Source organism: Megalopta genalis, chromosome 2, assembly GCF_051020955.1.
Source record: "Megalopta genalis isolate 19385.01 chromosome 2, iyMegGena1_principal, whole genome shotgun sequence".
Taxonomy (NCBI): domain Eukaryota; kingdom Metazoa; phylum Arthropoda; class Insecta; order Hymenoptera; family Halictidae; genus Megalopta; species Megalopta genalis.
In genome coordinates, this window is record NC_135014.1 from 10,755,909 (window position 1) to 10,782,144 (window position 26,236).

A 26,236-nucleotide genomic window follows, 5' to 3' on the forward strand; every position below is an offset into this window, starting at 1 on the left:
GTTCTTTGTCAACATGATCGTCAAGGTACTATCTTGAAGTGAACACGTGTAAATACAGCAGCGGATTGTGTATAAAACCGTCGAGTAACAGAGTTCCGGAGATGGTATGGCCGATAAACGGTACAATGATCGATTATTAATTACGCCTCAGGCTTCATTTTTTAACGGTGTACACACTCGAATAATTTTGTTGCCACCTATCGTTTATGAATACATCGAATGAAAATGTTGTTTCTATATTATATCGACACCCGTTACATAGTCCATTCCATCTCCTTGGATTCAGTGTAGCAGGATTCAGTCCACGAACAGCAGTTTTTCTTTCACTTTAATACTGCCATTTCTGTAAATTTGTCTCCGGATGGTTTAAACCCATTACTACTCACGAGAACGAATCATTTTCTCTGATCTAACTGCGTTTTATTTAACTACCTCATTCGAAAATATTTGTACATTAAAACGTGGGACATCGTCTCGCATTCAAATTATCGTTACCTTTATTTATTATGCAGCTATGGTACAATGGTATCGTAACCGCAATGTCTCATCACCCTTTCTTGTCTACCAGTCTCCCGAAATAAGTGGTGTGACATGGACATTCAATTTGCAACGATCCACCGACTCTAGCATTGAAAAGTATCTTTCGGCGATTGGTAATAAGTGACGAATCACGAGAGAATGTATTATTAAAGGGAAAAAAAATAAATTTTTTTCTAGGAAGAAGTTCTGTAGTAAACGAATACTGTCACTCGTTCCGCGGCAGTCAACGAATCATTGCTATGAGCAGTCCATGACAAAGTCAAAATAAAACCACAGTACGTAAAATACAACTGAATTATGTTCGAGTAAGAGCAATCGAATAGGGAGAGTGGCTTTTTGATTACGTGGCATTGTCACAAACATTTTGTTCCTTCTGTATTCTTTTGAAGATAATACGGTGAGCAGTAAGACCTGAACTCTTTTTACTTTTACGATACACAAACTCATAACAAGAACCGAAAAGAGAACATTCATCAAGGAAATAAAAAGTATTCTGCAATCTTGTAAAGAAAAATGATAAATCTCTCCCTACTCTATGCCCTGAGTCTAAAGTGTAACAACCTCTCCACATTACATTACGTTACATAATGTTATCGTTAATAATAAAATGTTTCTTATTTCGTAACTTTATACATACTATGTATAATTATTACGCAATGTTAAAGTCACACATTACTCATCCACACTACCTGGCGCGAGCGTTGCAGCAACTTTAATTTTTGTTTTCAGATCAAACAGGAGCACGAGACAGAGTTTTCGAGACCATTTAAGCTTCTCTTTTTCTTTGAATAATAGTATACGTTGAATATACTTTTGCATCTGTTTAGTTACTTTGCTATTCTTATTCTCGGCTCCACTCGTTTCATTTGTTTTTTTTTACTCACTTTGTGAAATCGCTCGCGCTCCTGCAATATCATTGCAAATATATTTGTAGGTCGAGAAAAGGAAAATTAATCACGCGCACAAGGTGAGAGACATTCGTCAAACTACAAACGTAAATTTGATTTCAAATGTAAAAAAATCATCACCCACAAATGTTCATTTTACACTATTTAAATACAATAGAGCTTTTTATATCTTAAATAAGTTTTCGTTATAAAACTGTCCCGCGAAGATAAGCCAGATGTCGGCAAATACCAGTTAGCAGGTGGTTTGGAGAAAACAATAGATTCGTCAAATCGGAAACCCTGTACGATCGGTACCGAACGTGCGTGCGCGCCAAGTACTTGAAACGTGATATTAAACGGAATCGACGCGTTCATGCATCCCTGCGACGACGAATCAATGGTTTTCATTCAAACTACCTAACAGCATTTGGTGATGGCTAGACGACCAGAATTGCGAAGAGCCAAGACTACAGAATTGCGGCTGCCTTTAATGCGTGTCAGCCCACCACAACTCTGGTGAGATGGTAATTTTCTTTCGTAGGTTGGGAGGTTCCAGCAATTACAGGTTTTCGGGCACGATGGATATATCAACATTGCTACCAACCACTCAATATGAGAGTAAGTGTTTGCTGAGAAGACTGCCGAAGATCGACGACAACACCATGTGCCTACCTCCCTTCTTACTTACATACTTCCTTCCCTTTTTTCATTATGCGTCTTCCTCTTCGTCTTCTACTTCTCCTTCTACTTCACCTTCTGCATCGTCTTCCTCTTCATCTGTAAAATTTGAAAACGACTCTATAGCGAAACGTGTTTACACACGAGCATAGAACCGGGCGGACATCCATTCGCGTACCATTCAAATCTATGTACAACAGCATCCATCGACCAAGATCATCGGGAAAATGGTTAGTTACTCACCTTCGCCCTCTTCTAAATCTTCCTCGCCTTCTGGCATGTCGTCGTCTTCGTCATCCTCTTCGCCATCGCCGTCCACTTCTTCCTCCTCTTCAACCTCCTCTTCAATCTCCTCTTCCTCTACTTCTCCATCGCCGTTCTCCTCTTTCTTTTGTTTCTTCGTGTCATCGTTCTTTTCCTGTAATACGAAAACACTTGATTTAGATTCGAAGCTAAATTAGTCCGTATGTCGGTACCGTTTGCGACATAAATAAAAATAGAAATTAACCACTTCCGTTCGAACTCCCATTCGTCTCTCTATGTATATTTGGAAGTTAATCGCTGTGGAAACAAGTGGGAGACCATCACGAATAGGGAAAGCCCTCGGCAATGACCGAAAGATCAAAGGGAGGGGAGAAAACGGACGAAGAGGATTCCCTTCCCGCCAAGAAACGCAAAGACACGGAAAGGAAAGTAGGGGGACCTTCCGTTCAAATATGGCGGAACAGGAAAACACAAGAAACGATGGGGGGAATTGTACTCGCTGGAAGATACGGCAATTTACATGCATACGTTCGCAAGGCGGTCGTTAAAAAAAAACTGTACAGCAATGAAAGAGTACCTGATAAACATCATTGACATCAAAGTAACCGTGCAGCTTATTATAGAACTCTTATCTTGCAACGAAAAGCTCTTATCGTTTATAGAAATTTTGTTATCGATGCTTTCGCATTTTCGACAAAACTTTGTCCTGGCTGGAAATTCTAGACTCAACGTGATATTTCAGCGGGAACGAACACGCCAGTTCAATTTCTCCGCTCGATTCTTGATATTTATTCCGAAACCGAAAACTTATTCCATTGAACCTTCAATCTTATCTACTGTTGGTGTCTGCGAGGTGACCAAGGAGGTTCGTATCGAATCGCGGCGGCCGTGATAAACGGAAACAAGCAGACAGTTTCGAAAAGTATGGAATGGCTTTGAACGATTCTCGAAATGCCGGTGTACACCTTAAACTCGTGTTCATACAGCGTTACTCTTCTGATCAGGGTGGTGGTGGTTGGTCGGTAATGGTATATACACACGCAGCGTGTGTATCGGCGGGGTACGAGGAAAGAGGGCATAGAAAACTCGGAGAACTGCATCGTCCAATCAAAGGGAGGAATCGACTAAGAGACTGAATGGTGGGAGAAGCGTAGGGATTGGCAGACACGGCTACGACACATGTTTGTAGAAGGGATGTGTTCGTGCCGCGTATAGCACATACAAACGAGGGACGGGGAGGGGACGAGAGAAGCACGAAACAGCGTGCCCATGGTATCATACACACAGAAGCAAGCCGTTGTAAAGTTTACTCGGAGGAATAAAAAGAATGCGTAATTCTAATTACAAGGAAAATCCGTGCGAGGCGTATGTTCGAATAAACGTACTCCAACACTCTCTAATCGCATTATATTAAAATTGTAACGAGACTGTGTCGCGCTTCAAGGTAACCGTGTCTCGTATTATCGAGCGTCCTTATCAAACGGAACGTAATATCTCATTTCATAAACCAGTATACCGAGACGGACATATAAATATCAGTCGAGGTCTGGTAGATTTTTCAGCGTAACTGTCCACAAGTATATAATTCACGGTGTATATTATGAATGAAAATATCCTTCGATTCGGGTACGCGTTACGCGTGTTTCGCAAATCAATGGAGAGAAAAAAAAGCGGCTTGTAATTCATGAAGCCATTGTATGTCGGACAGAGCGTTATGACGCGCGACATCTCTCTGAAACTTGACGCGCTTTCTTCAAACCGTAGAATCCGTTGGCAACTACCGCTATAGCATGATGGCGTTGTCGGGTAGTTTACACCGAACGGCAAGTGACAGTGACGTACAGACGCCGTGCCAATGGTCATGAAACGACTGTGGTGTTCTGTCCGTTATCCCACAGACACGATTACCTATCGACTCGTTACTAATCACGAGGTCTTTGCAGATAACCCAACGTTCATAACCTATCGTATGTACTCGTTCCCGCTCGATTCTCTCGGCCGTCTGGATATACCATGATCAATCGTTATATAATTCGTCGAGAACACATATCAATTTAACCATATTCCGAGCCACCAGAGTCGGCGACTCTGTTTACCGACGGAAAACGGTGTCACCTGTTCGATAGAAAACTCTATAGAGGCGCGTGCATCGAAGAATCATGTAATATTAATGTAAATCGGGGGTAAGCAGGTTGATTAATCCTATTCATCCTAAATATCCTCTCTCTGGCTACATTTTACCGCCAAAATGGGTTAAGTACGTTCAAAGTAATGGATTAATCGACTAAATATCGAACAATTAGCTCGCCGCGATACAAGATCACCGATAGTTGTCCACGAGTTACTAACGATTTATTACGTCACGTTGTGTAACTTTACAATTATCGTGGTTAGTCGCTGTTCGTAATTCCCGCCTTTTCCTTTCCTTCCACGTTCCTCTTAATATGGTACGCGCTTGCGTCACATAGTGTCTCTGCGAGTACTAGATAATATTCATCGAATTTACTACGTGACTACGTAATCGGAGCACAACGTTGATGCGTCAATAGTTCTGCTGCGAATGAATTTTCGCATCCGAGAGGATCGGAGAATCTAGGAAAAATCAATCGGCTCGAAACGGTAACGTGGGAAGAATGCGACGAGGCCGTGTTATGGTATTTCCCCAATATGCCAACCGGAAAATAAAAGAACAGCAATAGACGCGACCAAAATAATAATCGTGATGATAACGATGGTTCGATTCGTTTCTGAACAGATATACCGCCGTGTCGTCGTGGTTTCCACGTGACATATTATTGCCGCTGCGCGGGGACGCCACAACCACGATGATACTATCTACGATATATACGCGACTGTACGACGAAAGCGTGGGGCGATGCCGGCATTTTCGGTAACGAGTTTCACCTCGCGGTCCCCATAATAGAGTCCCGCGTCGCCGTTGCTCGTGCAACACGCGTATTATCGACCAAAAATAAAGACGCCGCTATCATGATACGTGGAACGAGTCGGGTCCGATTTAAGATGAAAAATCGTGTCGATGTTTTCTCGAAGGTTCGTAACACCGCGCGGCATACTACGAAAGAATGGGGAGGCAGGAGAGACATGGGTATATAATACATGGCGGTGCCGCTGGCTGCGCGCGTGGGGTTCTCGAGGGAAAGAGAGAGACACAGTTCGGTTGAACACCGGTAGACTCGAGGACAGAAGGGGGAGGGGAGAGATAGAGAGAGACAAAACGATACCGGGGGAAATAGAGATAGAGACAGAGAGCAAAGCAAGGAAGGAAGCCTTCAACGCGGTGTTTATGCACGCAGATCGGTAAACAATTTCAGAGCAACACGTCGACCTGAAAGAGATATGTGGTAGTCTATCGATCGTCCGTCAGACACGATTAACCCTCTTATAACGAATTATCGATCAATTACGACACATAAAGCGAGAGCGAGAGAGCGTGCAAGAGGGAGAGAGGGAGAGAAAAACAGAGATAGAAAGAGAGGGTGTGAGAAGGGAAAGGATAGGAGAGGAGAGGATGGAGGGAGGGAGAGAGAGAAGATGGAACGAGTGCGAGCGAGATAGCACAGTGAACGCGGGCTTGGTTTCGGGCGCCATAATGGAAACCCACGACGGTGGTGGTGGCGGCAACGACGGCGGTCGGAAAAATGCGCGGGATGCTCGCTTTTCCTACCTATAACTCTGATATTCTACATTAAAAATGGCGTCCATCTTGCAGATACAATACCGAAACGATGTAGATCGTGCTTGGCATAGATTAAATTCGAAACATCGGGTCAGTAATAAATAGTAAGAATGTTATGAGGACGTATAAATAACGAAAACCTTGTGAATCGAGCACATGGTGCTAGCGACCATCCCGCGAGGATCCCGCCCGAAATTTTCAACGATGTACCGAGCAAAATGGAAGAGCATAATGACGCTCGTTCCGATATTAGACGGTAACATGAAATCCAGATCGGTAATTATAGACGGCATTGTAACGACAGGGGTGATCAACCGAACGATCCATCGTGCTCGTGGCAGCCACGCAAAATGCGATGGCGTCCCTTTCGACTCTGTACCGGGAAAACATCGTTGCCGCGTTTCACACGCACGTTTCAAAGTTGCCACGAAGCGGGAAAATGGTCGCGTTTCAGGAGACGAGCAAAAGTATAGAACCCAGTGAAAATGCCGGCCGGCATCCTATCTTCTTCCGCGCCGTCAGTCAGTCGAAACGGCCACTCGACTGCCCGCCGCCCACCAACCTGGTTCCCGAGAGTACGATACACCGTGAACAATATCCCAATGATGTCCCGCGGATCTATTAAATGCCACGAATATCTAGGCGCGAACCCTTTTGAGCGGGAAAACGTGTTACGAGGATGATCGAGATCTCGAAAATAACTATCGGCCAAGTATTATGATAACGATGATTCCGTGAAATCGTAGACGATGCCGTGACCGAGCAGCGTGGCGCGGAAGCATGGTGTAAAGCCGGCGCGTAGTCGTACGTGCTTTTAAGACGGTAGGTATATGCCTTACGTACTAATTACGAGAATTGATAATATACACGATATTACGTGAAATCGAACGAGATAGAGAGAGGGAGAGATACACATAGACGGAGCGAGCGAGTGAACGAGCGAGCGAGTGAGAAAGAGAGAGAGAGAAAAAAAACAAGACACGACTCACCTCGGCCGGCCTCTTGATTCCTTTGATCTCACACTTCGCGTCCCCGGAAGCCTTGTCGTTCTCGGTCACCTTCTCGACAGCGACCTCGTTGTTTTCCTTAGTACTCATGGTGAATAGATGCGTGTTGGGCAAGATGCCTGCGTGTCCGCTTACAAAACGGTGGAAAAAAGATATAGAGCGGTGGCGTGTGTAACACGTAACGAAACTCCGTGTGTCCTCGCGCGGCGTCGGTTTCCGGCGAAATGCCCGAGAGAGCAGCGTCGTCAGGCGAAAACCCAAGGGGCGGAGGGGGGAGAGACAGAGAAAGAGAGAGAGGGGAAAGGAGGGTGAGACAGAGTCGAACCAGTCAGGAGTGGAGAGTATCGTGTACTGACGACTGTGGCGCGAATAGCGCAAAGCTGACTACTACCCGGTCTCGGTTCGCTCCTAGCACATCCAACCTGGCTTTGTTCAAAAATGAAGATGGCGCGGGTTTGAAACTCGATAAATGCCTGATTGGTTGAAACCTTAATGTCGTTTCGGTACGTGTCACTGCGCCTAATTGGCAACGTTATAACGCCGCGTAATCTTTTATTATTTCTTATGTACGTTTTCTACGTAATCCGTCCACCTGACGTATAAATAAAATTAAATCCTGCCGAGGACGAGGGGTTCGAGAGTTCGTGGCCTCGGTTCGACGTCTGGTTCGAGGCTAAGTTACTCGATTCGAATACGCTTCGTAACTGCGATTCATTCAACAATTCTTTTTCAACTTCTACATTGCGAAAAATCGATCGACGGAATAGGTAAATTAATGTTTTCTAGAATATAATAGTATCGTTTAGTCGACGATCCACAATTAATCGACCGGAACATAGATTTCGGGAGAACGTATTATAAACTCGATGGCGGGAATTATCCTATAAGTGAAGCAGAAAAGATTTTAAAATAATCGGACCACACACCTGCCACTTAAAAATGATTGAACACACGTTCTTTGTTAAATATGCATCAAATTTTTACCGAGTAGTTTCTAACCTCGTAAAATACTAATGCGATTTTTCTATAACCGAGTTTGAAAATGTATATCATAATTGATAAAACTTAATGTAAATATAAATTCGATTAAGTACTCGATTTCTAAATGGATAATCAAATAGAATGTGTCGCAATAGTCGATCGGTACGAGTTTTATCTTTATCGTGTGTACATATACATATGTAGATTGTCTTTCCAAGTGTATTAGAATTTCGTATCTTTTATATATTAATTATATTGCATTGCAAAAAAACAATTGCTTACTTGCAAATTACTTGTGAATAAAAACTAACAAGAAGAAAAACATAATACACAATTGCTGTTATTGATTAGACGTCTTATATATTAAACCGATTTTGACGCCGGCTGTTAATGGCGTGTATGCAATCGAAATGTTATGTTTGAAGGAACGTAAAAAATATGATATTCACTTTTCCGATAATATCGTACAAATTGAATTTGATCGAATAATATTATATTAATAATTGTACTAACACGTACATGAAAAAACAAACAACATTAAATTTCTAAATTCTGTAAAACGTATGACTACAAGCGCATGCGCAATGTGCGTTTACATACCATTTTCCGGTTTAAATACGTTTCCTTTTCTTTCCAAATATCCAAGATGGTAGGTAGAGTCGTGATCAAAAATATGCTTATTTCATCTAAAATTACAGCTCCAATCCTTGAACAACGCTATTTACAACGTTTAGATTCAAAGTGTACATATTATTTTCTGAAAAGTGAATGCAATATTTAATAATTCTGTCGAACATTAGTCAATGTTGTCTCAGTGAAACCATAACCTCGATAAATGACAGAAAGCATATAGAATGTTTTAATTTTTACGATGCAAAAGTGTAAAAAGTGATTCAGTCGACATGAATTAAATGAAAGAATATGTAGTTATTTGTATAAATGTATAATCTGTAGTTATTTCAAAATGTCTGAACTCGGGGTTATATTACAAGATAATTATTCTATACATCAGTGTAATTTGTAGATTTTGGTGCTTCTAGGTGAACGTACCGAAGCAAAGACGTACTTTTTGCAAAAAGTGCAAAGTACATAAGCCTCACAAAGTGACACAGTATAAGAAAAGCAAGGAAAGACATGCTTCTCAAGGAAGAAGACGTTACGACCGTAAGCAGCAAGGTTTTGGTGGTCAAACCAAACCTATTTTCAGGAAGAAGGTATGTATTAACATTTTTAATTAACAGTGCAAAGAAAACATACTCTTCATACGAATAATACTACATATAGGCAAAAACTACAAAGAAAATTGTCTTAAGAATGGAATGCACAGAATGCAAATATAGAAAACAGATACCTCTTAAGAGATGCAAGCACTTTGAATTAGGAGGTGACAAGAAGAGAAAGGTAAGCACCTTTCATTAAATACTTATCAATGAAATTATTCCAGGAATCAAGCAATTGTTAACATAACATTTGATATTTTTCAGGGTCAGATGATCCAGTTCTAGGGTGAAGTTATATGCATTAACTTTCTGTATGTATTTAATAAGAAATGAAATAAATCTTTTCGAATTTGTATAGTTTATTTTATTAACTGTCTTATAATGCAAAAATATTTCTCATGCTTAACACCTGAATACAACTAATCATTTAATCCCCTTTTTTCTCACCATTATATGTAGACTTCGGCTTAAAAACTATTTGCTGGGAATCACTGTCAAGATAAAAAAAAAACAAGCACCGTTTCAATGCACTGGACCATATTACAAGATTAAAAACTACTTAAACATCAGAACATGGACACCAACATAATCGTTGATTATTTCTTATGTATGTAGAATAATTTGATTTATAGATTGACTTTGTTACACCTTAACATCTATATGTATATAGTAGATGTGATTTGTAAAGTATTATTACATATAATTGTTGGCTAGAGTTTTAATGATTAATGTTCTGAGTTAAGTCAATTAGAATTTACTCCAGTACAGTCGAGTCCAATCCTTCTTGTTCCATCTTTAACTTAATTGCTCCTTTCGGTACGCCGAAGTGTAACATTTTAAGATACTTTTCATACCGAGGATCTTTATTTACAGGTTGTTCTTTGGTTTGAATGTCTGTAGGCTCACCTTGCACAGTAGTATCGGGTTCATCTACTTTTGGTATACTCTTTTCTTCTTGCACATTGTCATTATTCTTAACGGGAGCTTGGATGTTATCTTGATTTTTGTCCGGACTAGGAACAGACGATAACTACAAAAAAGATGTACAGATTACTTACATTTGCAGAAGTCGCATGCATTAGAAATCATTAACAGCTCCTACGTACCCAAGATTCTAGAATTTCTAAAGAAGCTTCTATTCTTTGTAACTTATTTTCAAATTCGAATAATCTCTCTTCGCAAGACAATGCAAATTTATTAAGGAATGTGACAGTGTGCACAATGAAATGATTAATAAATGAAATAGTCCTTTTTTGATTGATCGGCGGAACCTAAGATAAGCGAAAAAGAAATCTAAGAAAAATGTAAATGATTTTTACGTGTGATAGCATTACTAAGCGATAAGAAAAAAAGTCGGAGACGAATATTTGCACCTTTGTGTAATCGATAGTCGGCTCGATTATCGGAATTTTATAATCATTCATTGTATTTTTCAAATGTTATTCCCTGTGTTTATTATCCAATTGTCAAACGTCATAAACTTTCGACGCATCGCTCGCACAGATCATGTAGAACTCATGTTAGCATGGTGTACAGAAATACCGCAATTTCTCAGCTATAGAAGGCACACGTATGTATTCCCTTCCGAAACACTCCGCAGATAACATATGAACGGCGGGGAGTTTGAATTTCTGTTACATTGCAAATCATTTACAAATTTACGAATCATAAGTATCGGTTAAGAAATACGCAGTTTAAATGTTCATACAATGTTTAAGATGAAAACTAACCTATCATCAGAATCTGTATATGTTTCAATAGGGCTGAAATTTTTTAATTGTAAATTAAATTGTAACTAACATTTTTACTTATTAACGTCAGATGTCCTACTTCGTCGGCATTTTCATTTAAATTTTTAATCATACGTATAAATAACAATGCGAGCAGATTAAAAATAATGGTATCATAGAAATAAGATATTTCAATGACATTCACGTATATAGGGTAGTCTCCATTGATAACTTACCAGTGATAAGAATAATATTTTGCATATACACATATTTGTATTTCCATTTTACGATTAATGTGTATACAATGTATAGGAAGAGAATTTTTCATAAATGCATGTATTTTGCACCGTATATTTCGGGCAATGAGCGTTTGAAAAGTATGTAAAAATTGTTTGTTATAAGTCGATAAAGCAGAATATGCACTGACATGAGCAGAATATGCTTGAATGAGAACTTTTTCGTGGTTGTATAAGTTGGTCTTTATAGGTTGGATGTGAGTCTAGTAAACGCGACCGTTCTGTTGTCAGTGAGAGAATTGTATGGAGATTACAAAGAAAACGAATATTATTTGAAGAATGGAGTTGCCACCTGACCTGGAAACCGTCTACCAGGCCGTGTATTCCTTATACAATTATTCGGATCTTTCGAAAACATCCAAATGGTTGGACGAATTACAAAAATCGGTGAGCTACTTATTAGCGGTCTTTCATTGACTCTAGCTAACTATTCTCTGATCTTATATATTTTGCAATTCCTGTGTTTTGCTACCACAGGAATTGAACGACTATTGTTAAACCTGTACTAGAATGACCGTGTAAAAGAACATTTGTAAAATAAGAATAGCCGAAGTAATTTCTAACCTTATCTATCGTGTATTGATATTTATTCGTTAAATTTTCATGGAGCTTTACTTGTTCAAAGTAACAGTTGTTTTATTCATGTGTTACTTTAGGTTTTTGCTTGGAAAATAGCGAACGAAATGTTGCTGCAAAAACGAGACATACAGTCTTGTTATTTTGCTGCACAGACAATGCGCACTAAAATACAATTGAGTTTTCAAGAGCTACCCCCAGAAGCTCACATCGCTCTGAGAGATTCTTTAATGAATCACATATCACAAACTAATGAAAACACAAATCCAGCCATTGTTACACAGGTTTATTGTATTTCTTAATATCTTACATTACACTGTCTTCTTTCGCATAATTCTAATTTTAATTTTAATTCTGATTACAGTTATGTTTGGCATTGGCTGATCTTGCGCTGCAAATGTCTTCATGGCAAAAACCAGTTGTAGATTTAATCAATAGATTTGGAGGATCAACTAATAATTTATGGGCATTACTGGAAGTAATGACAGTATTACCGGAAGAAGTAAATTCAAGATCTCTTAGGTATAGTAACAGAGTTTTAACAAACGATACAGTATGAATCAACTGAATTTTCAATTTTTAATCTGATTTAAATATAATCGTATAGACTAGGAGCCAATCGCAGACAACATGTATTACAAGAGCTCAATGCAAGTGCAGACACAGTAACTGAATTTTTTGTAAGTAAGATGAAACAGATTAAATAGTTTTTTATTATCACTCATTAATACGTATTTAATTTTTAGAAAATGTGTCTGAAGAACGGTGGACAAGGTATACATATACGTAGTACAATTCTTAGATGTTTTACAAGTTGGATCGCAGTGCATGCTATCCCTCTTGTACCTACGAGCGATGTTATTGTATATACACTTCAAGTGAGTTTGTTTTAGTAATTGTAAATTCTCGAAATTTTCAAGTCTAATAGCTAATTGGTCTCTAGATACTTGGAAATCATTCGGCCCTATCTTCACTACATGAACCAGCTGCAGATTGCATATGCGTCATTCTACAAGTCCTAGAAGAAGATAGTAATAGCAACCGTGATAACAATAGCGAATCAACTATACAGTTACAACAACTGCAACTGTGGCTTTTTACTAGTGTAGTAGCTTTGGAACAACCTTACCACTTATCTGTTGCATGCGAAGATATGGACAAGTAAACAATTTCTTAATACTTTTCTCGAATTAGTGAGCATAATTTGTCAAAATATTTTCAAACATATCTTTATTAACGACAACAAATTTGTTCAGGTCAATAAATTATTGCCGAATTTTTACGGAATTAGCTGAAACCTTTTTAGAAACAATTATAAATGGCTGTGTCGGAGGAAAGCAACATTATGCGATTAAGATTCTGGACCTTGTTTTAGTATGTGTTGGCCATCACGACTACGAGGTATTTACCATTATATTTCTTTTACTCCATGAAACAGTTTGCTTTCGATTTTCGACAAGATATTTTTGTATCAGGTGGCACAAATAACATTTAATCTGTGGTATCGCTTATCCGAAATTCTTCATCAAAGAAATAGCGATGACCTCAATGCTGTATTTCGACCTCACATTGAGAGATTAATCGGAGCTCTCTGCAGACACTGTCAAATGGAACCAGACCATGTTAGTGATAGATATTTAAGTAGATTAGTTTTGTTCGAATCTTGACGTTACATACTTCAATTTTATTTGATAGCTGGGTCTAGTAGAGGAGGGTGCTGGCGGAGAAGAATTCGCTGATTTTAGAAATCGGGTATCGGAGTTAATAAAAGATGTCGTCTTTGTTGTTGGAAGCAGCCACTGTTTCCGACAAATGTTTTCTTCTCTAACGGGTGGCCCAAGCCCACAGGGGCAACCTAATCATGTACCTACGTGGGACTCGACTGAAGCTGCATTGTTTGTAATGCAAGCAGTTGCAAAAAATATTTTACCGTGAGTCTTTTCAGGTATTCCACAGAATACATGCATGGTATTTCCATCGATTGACCAAGTCGTTTATTTGCAGAAAAGAAAATGACGTAGTTCCAAAAGTAGTAGAAGCTATCTTAAATTTACCTGAGAATACACACATAGCTGTTCGTCATACGAGTATTCTTTTATTAGGAGAACTCTGTGAATGGATAGATAATCATCCGCAATCTCTAGGTAAAGTTTCCTACTGGTGTAATCGTTATTTCAATAGTTTACACATTTTTCATACGAAACGATTGTTCTAGAACCTGTTTTAAATTTCCTCCTGACCTGCCTAAGTCAAAAAGGGTTAGGAAGTGCGGCTTGCGGTGCATTATTGAGTATATGCACAGCTTGTCCTTTACACATGGCCTCTCATTTCCCAGGATTGTTACAAATTGCACGTTCCCTCGACAGTTTCGCCATCAGCAATGACGCAGCCATTGGTTTATTGAAGGGTAAGACGGTGTCCAGTTTTACAGAAAGACATTATCGAGACTAATGATTTTTGATACTTTTTATTCTGCAATAGGCGTAGCAATAATCATGTCTAGCTTACCGCGCGATGAAATTACTCAAGCAATGAAAGAATTATGTTGGTTCCAAGCTAGGCCGCTCTGTGAAATCATGGAACGTAGAATTCCAATTGAAACAGGAACAAAGACTGATCCTTTGATATGGCTAGATAGATTAGCTGCTATATTTAGACATACCGACCTTCGAATCGATGATCCTAACGAACCTCATCCTTGTCAGAGCGCCGTTACCGAAGTAAGTCTTGGAAACTTAACATTAATTCAAGAATCAATATTTCACATCTTTCTGTTTTTATCAATTACAGATGTGGCCGATACTGTCGAATGTATGTACAACATATCAACAGGATGCGAAAGTGATGGAAAGATGCTGTCGCTGTTTGAGATTTGCTGTGCGTTGCGTAGGAAAACATTCCGCCCATCTTCTCGAACCGCTCGTCAAACAGGTCTGTATCCGTAACAATCGTTGCAATTCCAGTTTTTATTCAACAGCTTGATTCAACGCGTCGTAAATTTTCAGATTGTGCAATTATATTCGGCGCATCAACACAGTTGTTTTTTATATCTTGGATCAATATTAGTTGATGAATACGCTATCGATCCTGAATGCGTTTCTGGTTTATTAGCAATGTTAGAAGCATTTATCGGGCCTACCTTTAATCTTCTCCAACAACAGGACGGATTAAAAAATCATCCAGACACGGTGGACGATCTTTTTAGACTATGTGCCAGGTATAAAGACTGGTTAATACCAAACTAAATTAGAAAAAATTCCTTTCTTCGGGCTTGACCTTAAACAAATACGATTACTCAACAGATTCTTACGAAGGGCTCCCATCCCTTTCTTACACTCCGCTATGATAGGTAGTATAATCGACTGTGCCTTAATGGCCTGCAGTTTAGACCATAGGGACGCAAATGTTTCTGTAATGAAATTCTTTTACGATCTTTTCCATTGCGGCCGTAACAACGAGGTATGTTTAGAGATCAACACTATTGCTTTTCACTGTCCCATAAATATTGATTGTTTCATTATTTTCCTTTAGAATCGAAGCGACTATTCAATACGACGGGAATTGGTACAGCGCATGTTGAGGGAGAAAGGACAAACTTTAGTGATGAGACTGCTACACGCGTCAGTCTTCTCATTATCCTCTTACATGCTGTCCGATGTGGCAGATGTTTTCGTCGAATTATCCCTATCTAATAGAGAAGTAAGTGAAAGATATGAATTTCTAATAAATGAAAAATATAGCTATGGTGCTTTTGCAAATAGAATCATTTTTGTTGTGTAGTTGCTGTCGAAGTGTCTAGAAGAAGCCATTAAAACGATGCCATCGCAAAACGCGGGTGGTTCTCCAACAGCTCAACCGGAGCAACTATTTGATTTTCATAGTACGGTTACAAGGTATGTGGAAATTTGAAATTTAATACAATTTCTTTATGGAACAAATCAATAATAATTAATATATTTCTCTCTCTCTCTCTCCCTCTCTATATCCCTCTCTCTCTCTCTCTCTCTCTCTTTCTGTTTTTTTGTCTTACAGGGCGGAAACAGCAAAGCCCGTGAATGTGGCCTTACGAAATTTTGCACGTTTATATCGTTGATATAGTCTGACGTAAAGCTGACGAAAAACGTTAAAATTAAATGAACACCGAAAATCTTCCAGGATCCTTCATTTAGACAACAATCTTGAAGGTGTTTAATAAAACAAGATTATCTTAAAATGGTGAGTTCATGCTGTATAAACGTATTTGACAGAACTTTTAAATACATTTTACTTGTTTACTATCTACACATTCCTTTGCAAAGTATGTAAAAAACAATAAAGATAAGCTTACCTTTTTTTTCTTACAAAATGTGAAATAAAATAAAATGAAATTCACGATAAAAAAGTTCGATTTTTTATTGTGAACAGCTTCTTTTTTACCAGTATCGTACAGGATATCTTTAGACGCTCTGCATACTTTTTGGATAAACTCTATTAGTTAGTTTTGTGTATAGCTTCGTCGCGTCTTGTTCCACATTGTGGCTGAACCTACGATACCCATAGAAAGTGATAGCTGGATTACCTATTATATTAGGTAGTATACGTCTAGTCAGCCGTTTGCAAATAATTAACATTATGAATACTTTGCAGATAACGTGCAGGTAGTAAACATTGGGAAATCGGAACGATTATACCATATTTTTATCATTTCCATCATATTTTAACGGACATCCTTCCAACGGAATGTTGTGAAATTTCTTCGAGAAACGATCGTGAACATGCTATTCGATTCATCGTGTTCTATAAACGTATTGGATTGCGCAAGATTATACAAAGCTTTTACGACTTCAACTGTTCTGTCGCAGGGTATCACTTTCGGTCGTTATATACATATATATATATATATTTTTTGTTCATAACCAGAATGCAAATCAATTATGTAAATGCGTTGAAAACCAGATGTGCGATCTGTACGAATTTTTAATTGACATGAGATACAGAGCTTGTTCACACTTGTGTACCTCCTTCGTGTGGCTTGCAAAGTCTAATTTTATAATGATCCAGATCATGCTTAAGGTTTACAGGATGTGATATGTTACATTTATATTACGAGGCAGAATATACGTGTGTCATGTTTCCGCTATACGAATTACTAATGCATACTCGAAAGTGAAATCCTTAATAGACCTAAATGTTGTTAAGACGTAAGTTGATTCGTGCTCGGATGTCGGAGGAATAATTTGACACGTAGCTACATCATAGGTACCCATACATATATAAATATATATATTATATATATATATATATATAAACGGTTCGATGACAGAGGAATTTTAAAATAGACACGGGAAGACGAGTTCTCCGATCAAAATTCACGGGAAGCGGAATAAACGACAAAATACACGCTCAGTTTACATGATAGCGAACTTTTATTGTACAAATAGTATACGTATGAGAGAGCGTGTAATGTTTGACAGTGCGTTTTGTGTACAGATAATGTATTAACGAGAATAAGCATTACGATTGGTAAGGTTTTTAATTGTAAGGAAGGTTGAGAATGATTAAACTGTACGAATATTTCGACGAGTAGCATTAATTTTAGCATTTACGCTAATGTTTTGCTTTATAACGACAAATTTACGTATTTCAAATAAAACGATATTTTTTACTGAAACCACGAAGCGAAAAAATCTCTGAGTATGCAATCAATAGTATATAATTACACGATACGTCCTCGCATACGTTGGTATCAGACTCGGCAGACACTTATTTCTCGACCAAGTACATTCTATTTTCTAACGTGTTTCGAAGCTCGGTAGGAACCTAAACGAGCCCAGCGCGCTAGCATAATTCTCGGTGCACGTACACTGCAGGTATGAAATGACGCGACAAAGGCCTAACGGTCGGTTTACGACCGTCATTGATCGTTTCGTGTGATAAAGGGCCTTTCTTACAGGAAACCGACTGTACCTACGAAAAAGAAAACACAAAAGATCTTTTCACGAACAGATGTACGGGTGAATCGTTAAGCGGCTCAACCGTACGGAACATTCGGGTACAAGGTGAATCCGGAAATATTTGGGTCGTTGAGAACGGCAGCAGGTGCCGGATTTTTAGTTGTTAATCTTAATCGTGTTTCCGTGCTGCGTGAGCACGATTATTATTCCGAATAAATTGCAATATTTTAATATCATTAAATTTCGACGCGTCTTACTCCACGCCCAAACATTTCGTCCAGTTCCTAATTGCAGGCTCATGATCGTTTCCTTTCCATCGGTTAGCTACGAACAGATCACCGATAATTATGGGGAACCGTCGTTTTTTCCAGCAGATTCTAGCGTGGAAAGCAATTCTAGTATTTATTACTTTTTTCTCTAGTATTTTATGTCGGTGTTATTTTAGTATTTTAGTAACACAGTTTCTGTAAAGAGTTTCTGGTCGAGCGTCGGGGAACAGGTACATATATACTTATATCGGTATCCGACGGTCATAGCGATATTCTCATGATTCAGGTTCCGATGCCACGTCTTCTCGGGACATTGCTAACAATCTCCGGGCTCTGAGTCACTGAACAGTTGCGTTATGAGTCACACATAGTCGAACCTTATTGGCCAAGGAATTGGTTTCTAACAAAGGAATGTTGTTGTAACGCGTAGCCGTGTAAACGCGAGCCGGTCGACGTTATTTTCGTTCCGCGGCCGATCCCGGTGTACAATGCCGGCTTCTTCTAAATATTGACGCTCCTCAGACACGGTGTGCCGACTTACCGATGCACCGTACGCTCGCTATGCATTTTTTCCGAAAGAGTCGATGCATCAAACGCATCGATCGCGTCGCAGTAGCGTAGTCCGCGGCGCTGTTATTTCACTCGGTTCCCGCGATAGACGGCTATCGCCTGCCGTTTAATACACCCACGTGTTGTACTGACTGCCGATAGAATGATCTCACATCGGCCGATCATTGACTCGAACCATTAATAACTTTCGTATTATTAACCGACGCCGTGGCGCACCGCGTTCTATGTACACACACATGCATACATCGATGGCGGCGTCGATCGGGCCGAGCCCGGTCTTGCGGCAATTAGCGTTCGCAATTTTCACGCGATCGCTACCGCGGTGTGGCAACGGTAGCGTTCTTTCAGGGGCCATTGCACCTCGCTGGCGGGACGATTCCTCCTCGCGCGACCAGAGCCGAGGGGAACAACCAAAAACACGAAAGCGTCGGGCGCAAGCTGTTTTGCGGCGGTCGACGTCGTCCTAACTGTACACGTTCCTTACAATTAAGGTTCCCGGAATTTCTCGCATTCGAAACGCGCCGCTACCTTTTTGCTCGCACCTTGCCATTGTGCCCGGGTAATAGGTTCGACTTGTACCGTTAACTTGCTCTATCCGCTCGTATCCTTCGCCGACAATAAGCTCCGGGTCTTGCCATTCGTCGGCTCGCTTCTCGCATCGAACGTCTTTTATTTTTTCTTTTTTTGCAAGTGGATGGTCGATCGATGTCGCAAAGCGTGAACTTAGCGTGGTCGGCTACGCGTATTCCAGGTAACGAAGCCACCTAAATTTAACCCCGCGCAGATTTTCTATGCTACTGGCGCGTCTCGAAATTCTCTCGGCTGCATATATGACTTTAACCTTTAGCACCCACACCAGCCTCTGTTGCTGACGCAGACGCTGACACCGACGCGGGGCCGACGTGTCGCCGTATAGCGTTCGATGGAAACGTCTAACGAGCGCGCTTGTTTTTTAGAGGGGGCCTCTGCGCGGGGACCAATTAGGGGCCGCGTATATCTACCCCTATCGCCGCCGTTACAGAGGAAGCTAGCGTAATTGCTAATTATCGTTCGGCAGAAAGAAAAGTGGGCCATCCGTAAAGACCGTTCCACCTGCCCCTGGCTAATGGGCCCGCATGTCTCCTCTCCAACCCTTCGACCGCGTCAGTCCCGACTCGCGTGCTTCAAAGTATCCGAAAGAACGCTCTGGGGCCCGAGAGACTACCGCGACCATAGCGAATAATAATTTTCGAAATATACCGGGGACCCTTGTGCGTCACCGTTGCGCTCGCCTGTCTCACCGTGTCATCTCCTCCAAGGGTGCACGATGTAGCCTGATGCGGGCATTTGCTCGTGCAGGATGCAGCGCGTAACTATCGCTGAATTCACCCTCTCTCATCGACGGCGACGGGCAGCGGCGCGTTGCCGGGCAACCAGACAGTCAGACTGCTGTCTGCCGATCTGCCAGGGGCGCGGAAGGCCGCTACGAGACGAGACGAGACGAGACGAGACGAGACGAGCCGAGTCAAGTCGAGTCGAGACTAGACCGAGCTAACAGACCAGACGAGGCCAGAAGAGTAGACGATTGAAGAGAGCGAGTGAGAGAGAGAGAGAGAAAGAGAGAGATGACGCTATTAGAGCAAGAAAGACGGAGGAAGGGGGGAGAGAAGACCCGGTGTATAAGGCAGGTGTAGAGGGAGTAAGGTCGGCGTTGGAGGGGCAACCCAGACCATTTGATCGTAGGACGAGAACGAAAGCTCGGTGGGTGAAGAAGGGTAGCACGATCGGCTAGAGCAGAGAAGTTGCGGACGACGATGAACGCGGCGGTCGAGTCGGCGTCGGCGTCGGCGTCGGCGTTGTTCCAGTGGGGGATCACTGGCATAAAGGCACGGTGCTGCATCGGAGGGACAGAGGAAGGTCTGCCAAGAGGCGTCAGGGGCGGCCGAGCTAGACGAGTCGAGGTCAGTTATCCGCCACGCCCGACGCCGACACCGTCGTCCCGGCGCACCGCATTGCATTTTCGGCGCCACTGCTGCCGCGCTGCGTATCACTGCATTGCCAATCTTCTCCTTCCCCTCCCGCTGCCGCGGACCCTTCTCCTCTCCTCTCCTCTGCTCTCTTCTCTCCTCTGCACCTCTTTCTCTCTCTCTCTCTCTCTCTCTCTCTCTCTCTCTCTCTCTCTCTCTTTTCTCCTTTTCTCTTCTCGTCTTCTCGTCCTACGGTTCTTTCAACGATCTTACGTTTTGTTCTCCGGCCCTGTTAATCTCTTTTTCTCCGGAACACGGACGCCACCGCAGCCTCTCGTACCGGCTGCTCGTTCATCGCTGACATTTAAACTACCGAGCAATTTCGTGGCTTCTGTTTTTGCGGCCGGTCCCGATCCCTCGATCCGGAGACTTTCTCGTTGCGGTGACGCTCGGTCATGAAAAGGAACTTCGCGGGACGCGAGGCTCCGTCGCGATTTCTACGGAAATCCTGCGATGCCTGGAACGCGTCCTATTTATAGATATCGCCTAGATCCTAGGTCCCAGGTCCTAAGGTGGTACATCGGCATGGAAGCATGCTCCATCGCGGTTCGATTGAGAAAACCGTCGTCGACCGGGCATCCTTGTTCTTTTCCCGTGATTCCTAGAAGAGGCGACGAGAGTCCTCGACGTTGCTCGCCTCGAGCGCGGCGATCCCACAGCTCCGCCGCTCAGTCCCCGTCACGCGTCAGCCACAAACACGCACGAAACGGCTCTCGAGCATTCGCGAAACGCTTGCCGGCCGTCTCGCGGTTGTCTGGCCGGCTGGTCGGACTTTGTCAGGGTCGTTCCGAAGAGCGAACACCGTGACGATCGTTTCACGTTGCACTCGAGCCTGAAAGAAGCGGCGTTAATAAGATAAGTACGCCGCTCGCTATCGTCTTTGGGGGCTGGCCAGCTTTTTAGCATTCTTCCGGAACGCCGAGATAAAAGAAAATACGAACACAGGAGCCGGGCTAATTGCCCCGCAGTCGGCGTAATAACCACCGTCGCCGCGCCGCAGTCGCTTAAACTTTTACAGGAATAATTAGCGTCGCGTCGTGGCCGTGAATACTCGGTGGAATCGGCGGCTTTGTCTCTCTGCGGCGATCGTTCGTTCCAACGAAGACGACGAGGAACCCGGCGCGGCGGCTCCGCCTGAAACGAGAACAGAATTGCGATTCGATTACATGCGGATGTAAACTTAGGTCTAGGTCACCTTGCCCAAAACGATTACAAGATACGCACGCCGTGTTTAGATTTTTCTTCTCGGTATTGACCGTGTCGTAACACGAGTCGACGCGTCCGAGTCGATCGAAAGAGACAAAGAAGAAGACAAAGCGGAGTGTGTGATCGGCGACCGATGAAAGCACCGATTTCCTAGCACGTCCTCCCTTAATTGGCGAGCATTTAAGAGGGACAACCGTAGGTGGAAACGCGGTCAGCCGATTCGTGGAAGAGGCCGTGCGTAAGGACGACGCTCCGTGGGCGAGGAATAATAAAAATTATCGGCCCAGACGTCGCAGCGGGGAACTTTCGGCTCTGGGAACGGCTAGCCAGGGTCCGAACCTCTCCCCCTGCGCGCATACTTTCTACGTTTCCCTTCTCCCGTACCCTTCGGGACCGAGTTTCCTTCTACCTGTCGCGAAAACATCGGTCGTCCTTCGAGGAGAGGAGCTGACTCGCGTCGACCGCTCGCGGAATGCCCGCTCGTCGAAGATCTTGGGTTCGCGCGAACGAATCCTCTCCTCGGCCGAAGAAACAATGCGTGACACGCCGAGAATTTCGCTGATTTTTGCGCGCCGTTAATTATAGACGCTCAAGGCCTTCGGACGCGAGTGAATTAACATGCCGCTCCCCGAACGCGCAGGAGAGCTTACGCTAGCGGAGAAAAATGTCTCTCGTGCGCTGCTGTCTCTCGCCGTTCAGCAGCGACAGTATTTTTTGTTATTGGAATAACCATCTTCGAAATTACTTCCCCTTCTGCGTCGAGAAGAGGCCTCTCTTTCGCGCGACGATTCGCGCGCGAAGCATGGAATCGACGGGTCCTAAGAAATCGCGAACGCGAGCGGTCGTTATCGATCACGTGTGCGAATCGCCGCGCAAAAGGGGTCTGTTCGGCGCTTCTTCGAAAGCGGCGCGTTGTTTAAACAATTGGCGATATCGTCCGGCGGCAAGTGAAATCACGCGGGCCAAGAGGAAAAGTACAATGGCACGATAAAGCGAATCGCCGCGGTCGTCGGGGAGACGCGCTTATGTTTTCAGCACGGTCAGCCTAGACGCGTTAATGCCCACGCCCGCAGGCCGTGGAGACGCACGGCTCGCGGCCTGCGGGCGCTCAGACAAAGTCGCGGGTACATGGGAAAAAGAGCCGCGAGCCTTACACACGAGTCACACACGGGCCGTGCACCAGTCGCACGAGCGACGTTTCAAAGGCGATGCGCCGGGACGACGCGACGATCCCGCGACAAATTAACTGCAGGGAGAGGACAGACACACGCGGTGCGTGCACTTGACTTTAAATTATCCGCTCGAGCGACGGAGCCGATTGTCATTTTTTCTTTTCTCGGCCGTGCCCGACCGCCGCGCCGCGACCCGGTGAAAGTTTCCGCGTTATTGTCCGCCGCAACCGCCGACCAACCCGCACGGACAGCCGCGCGAAAGTACACCTCTCCGTGTATTTTCCGGGCCATTGACGCGAAATGATCGATCGGCCTGATAAACCTTCTCTTCTGCTAATTCGCCGCCGTACGTTCCACGATTACCCGCGTTGCGGCATTATCTGCCGCCGGCTGCCAACCGGATCCCTCGAACTTCGCTGGAACTGCGCCGTTCTCCGTGCCGTGTACCGACGATCGCCACCTGCAACACGAACAGATATCGGTATCGTTTCGAGCGTGAAAAAGCCGAATTCGTGTTTCGGTCGCGAATGGCTGAAATATAACGCCGAACGATCGGAGATTCTCGCGAAGACGGGTATCGGGTGCTCGGACCGAGAAGCACATCCCTGCAGACAGTAAAGCACCCCTTCGCCCCGCCGACGTCGGGCCAACCACCAAACCCTCGCCACATCTCCCATCTGCCTTGGTACGTTATTGGCACTGGCTGATGGCCGATGCGAATTTGCTGTGGCTCGAGAGAACGAGCGAGCGAGCGAGCGAGCGAGCGAGCGAGGGAGAGAGAGAGAGAGATAGAGAAGAGAGAGAGAGAGAGAGAGAGAGAGAGAGAAAGGCGAGGCGCGGAGGTCGGATCGAGGAGAGCCGAGAAACGGAGATAAAACGCGAGAAGAATAAAGATTCGCGACGAAAGAGAGAAGATGCGAGAATAGTCGCGCTTGTCCCGGGTCGCGCCCGAAGTTCCGAAAACGGTGAAGGCGTACCGGCGACGGCGAGGAGCAACAAAAGTGCGCGATCCGGGAGTAATTTACCCTCTGCGAGGTCTGTTTAACCGGGTAGACGGCGAGACAAGGGGCTCTTCGAAACGAGCTGCGAAGGATCGGCCGTCGCACGCATCGCGAAAATTAATTGACAATTTCAGTCGCGGACGTTTCCGAGTGTACGCGTTTGCTCGCGGATGAATCGACAGAGACAGATATAGATCGGTCGACGCGAACGTATGTATACGTGCACGCCTCGCGCCGCTCCGCTCCGCGCCGCGCCGCACCGTGCCGCACCGCGCCGCAATCTGGCGCACCAAGTAATAGCCAGACTGCCGGGCAAATAATTGCCCGATGTACAAATTTCAGCTTTGATCGCCATTAACCAATCAACGAGATTGGCCGGTGCTCCTTTTCGCGGCGTATTTACCGGAAAGTCGACCCGGAGCCGCGATCAAAGAGCGGACCGGTAGTCGGAGCCGTGGCAACCAAGTAGACACGGCCTACGTTTGATCAGCCGACGATGCGCGAACTCTGCTTCGCTCGCCGATCGTCGAACAATCTTGGTTCTAGTGCTACAATTGTTGCGGTAAAATCGGCCGGATCTGCTGGCTTCGCCGATCGAAGCGAACGGGTTTAGATCCGGTCGACGCGGCGGCCGATGATTCAATTTGCGCGATAGACGCGTGAATCATCGAAGAACGCTGCTTGTCGCGGCCTGTGAGGTTTCGCGATACCGTTTCCTGCCGTCGAGATAGTTTAATGGAGGCTGTCGCGGCACGCATTCGTCGCGTTCGCATTTAAAGGGCTGCTTTCAGCGCGGCGCGGACCGTGCAAAAAACAAACCGCGCGTCGATACGCGGTCGGTGTCCGCTTATTCTCGCTGTCCACGTGTCCCCTTGCAACGAGACGATCCTTGCACTCGCGGGAGGACAGCGGATAGCTTGCTCGGAGCAGGCGACAGCGGTAGAACCGCATCGCCAGTTCGGAACTATCCGCGCCGTGCCAGTATCCACAGTAATGTCTCCCTAACTGACGCTCAGATTGTGCAGAAAAATGGACAACTCGGGAAAAGACGATACTATTGTTCGAACTGTATTTACGATATCGATACTATTGCGCCTCCTCCTCCTCCTGTTCCCAAATAGTCCATTTTTTAAGTAGAATCCGAGCGTCAATTAGAGAGACATTACTGTATTCCGCGCGACAGATTTACTCGCCGGATTCCCCGTCGCAAGTCCGATCGTTCGCACGTTGAATGCGTGTAGCCGGCGTGTTTGCGTAAGTCCTTAATCTTGCTTTGAGTGGCCCGACCGTTTTCTCGGAATAGAGAACCCGTCCTGCGATTCATTTGTATTTTCAACTGCTCGTTCGCCCGACGAACGCGGAATGCATCCGCGCGTCTCCTTCCTCCACGCGCTCTGCGAACGCGGTCCGCTTCTAATTGCCGAACGAAAAGACGAAGTCCTCGTGATCCGCGTGGTCCGCATTGTCCGCGCGTACAGATGTCGTTTCGGCGACCGATCCATTGGCGCCTCCTGAAAAAAAAGAAATCATCCGGGTGTAATGGTTGGGGCTTCGTCAGGCGCAATTGCAATCGAATGTGTATGTTCCGCGCGAACAGGAGGGCCGGCGTGGGGGGGGGGGGGGGGAGGAGAAGAAGCGTGGCCGAACCGAGAGTTCGGTGTCACGATCCTCCGGCCGAGAGGGTTAATCAGGAATGCGGTTCTGTGTCGCGCGCAAACCCGGCTAACGGCAGTACGGACGCAGCATGTAATGCCCGGCGCATTGTGCCAGATCAGTGCGATAATAATCGCAGTCGGTGCAGACTGGCAGTGCGGCGGCCGAGCAAAACGCAACCGGCAATAGCGGTGGAAGCGGTAGAAACGTCGGTAGCCGCAGCCGCAACGGCAGCGGCAGAACCGGGAGCACTGCCGCGGCGGCGGCAGCGGCGGCGGCGACGAGCTATTCGTTCGGCTCGTTCCTCGGGTGAAAGACCCAGTCTCAGTCTCTCCCTCTTCCCTCTTTCTTACTCTCCGTTTCCCTCTTTCTCTTGCTCTTTCTCTCTGCGGGTTCTCTCCCACGTGCCCCTTCCACGGGGCAATCATCGTTCTCTTCCTTCTCTGTTCGGTTCACTCCGGTTCCCTGTTCTCTCTCCCTGTCCTCTCCTCTCCTCCTCGCCGACCGTTCGCCCCTTTCTCGCTTTCTCCCGATCATCCTCCATCCGTTC

At 44.2% G+C, this 26,236-nt stretch overlaps 4 protein-coding genes and 1 long non-coding RNA gene across 6 annotated transcripts; 2 read left to right on the forward strand and 3 right to left on the reverse strand.

Moving 5' to 3' along the window:
* Positions 1-398: 398 nt before the first annotated feature.
* LOC117220894 (uncharacterized) lies at positions 399-7,428 on the reverse strand. Its single transcript, XM_033471331.2, has 3 exons — positions 7,056-7,428; positions 2,349-2,523; positions 399-2,204 (listed from the first exon to the last, which is right to left on the reverse strand). The coding sequence occupies exons 1-3, from the start codon at positions 7,161-7,163 to the stop codon at positions 2,137-2,139; spliced, it is 351 nt and encodes a 116-aa protein (XP_033327222.1). The 5' UTR covers positions 7,164-7,428; the 3' UTR covers positions 399-2,136.
* Positions 7,055-10,885, reverse strand: CCDC53 (Coiled-coil domain containing 53). The gene is made up of 3 exons (XM_033471329.2): positions 10,648-10,885; positions 10,381-10,545; positions 7,055-10,304 (listed from the first exon to the last, which is right to left on the reverse strand). The coding sequence occupies exons 1-3, from the start codon at positions 10,696-10,698 to the stop codon at positions 10,029-10,031; spliced, it is 492 nt and encodes a 163-aa protein (XP_033327220.1). The 5' UTR covers positions 10,699-10,885; the 3' UTR covers positions 7,055-10,028.
* RpL36A (ribosomal protein L36A) lies at positions 8,603-9,627 on the forward strand. Its single transcript, XM_033471330.2, has 4 exons — positions 8,603-8,703; positions 9,095-9,268; positions 9,339-9,455; positions 9,539-9,627. Exons 1-4 carry the CDS (start codon positions 8,632-8,634, stop codon positions 9,557-9,559), a joined length of 384 nt encoding a protein of 127 aa, XP_033327221.1. The 5' UTR covers positions 8,603-8,631; the 3' UTR covers positions 9,560-9,627.
* Positions 10,886-11,364: 479 nt separating the features above from the next.
* Positions 11,365-17,526, forward strand: Tnpo-SR (transportin 3). Of its 2 annotated transcripts, XR_004490374.2 has the most exons (20): positions 11,365-11,381; positions 11,491-11,687; positions 11,957-12,160; positions 12,241-12,398; positions 12,484-12,556; positions 12,623-12,754; positions 12,820-13,037; positions 13,133-13,277; positions 13,352-13,498; positions 13,572-13,807; positions 13,881-14,020; positions 14,092-14,283; positions 14,358-14,596; positions 14,667-14,807; positions 14,882-15,093; positions 15,179-15,335; positions 15,408-15,575; positions 15,657-15,769; positions 15,909-16,091; positions 16,503-17,526. XR_004490374.2 is itself a non-coding variant. In XM_033471316.2 (19 exons), exons 2-19 carry the CDS (start codon positions 11,580-11,582, stop codon positions 15,967-15,969), a joined length of 2,844 nt encoding a protein of 947 aa, XP_033327207.1. In that variant the 5' UTR covers positions 11,365-11,381; positions 11,491-11,579; the 3' UTR covers positions 15,970-17,526. The 2 variants fall into 2 exon arrangements, 1 of the variants encoding a protein (XP_033327207.1); XM_033471316.2 differs by having other exon boundaries at positions 15,909-17,526.
* LOC117220895 (uncharacterized) lies at positions 17,263-25,659 on the reverse strand. The gene is made up of 4 exons (XR_004490375.2): positions 25,321-25,659; positions 21,879-23,492; positions 21,596-21,788; positions 17,263-21,486 (listed from the first exon to the last, which is right to left on the reverse strand). It is a non-coding gene; the product is annotated as an uncharacterized LOC117220895 (long non-coding RNA).
* Between the last annotated feature and the right edge of the window lie 577 nt (positions 25,660-26,236).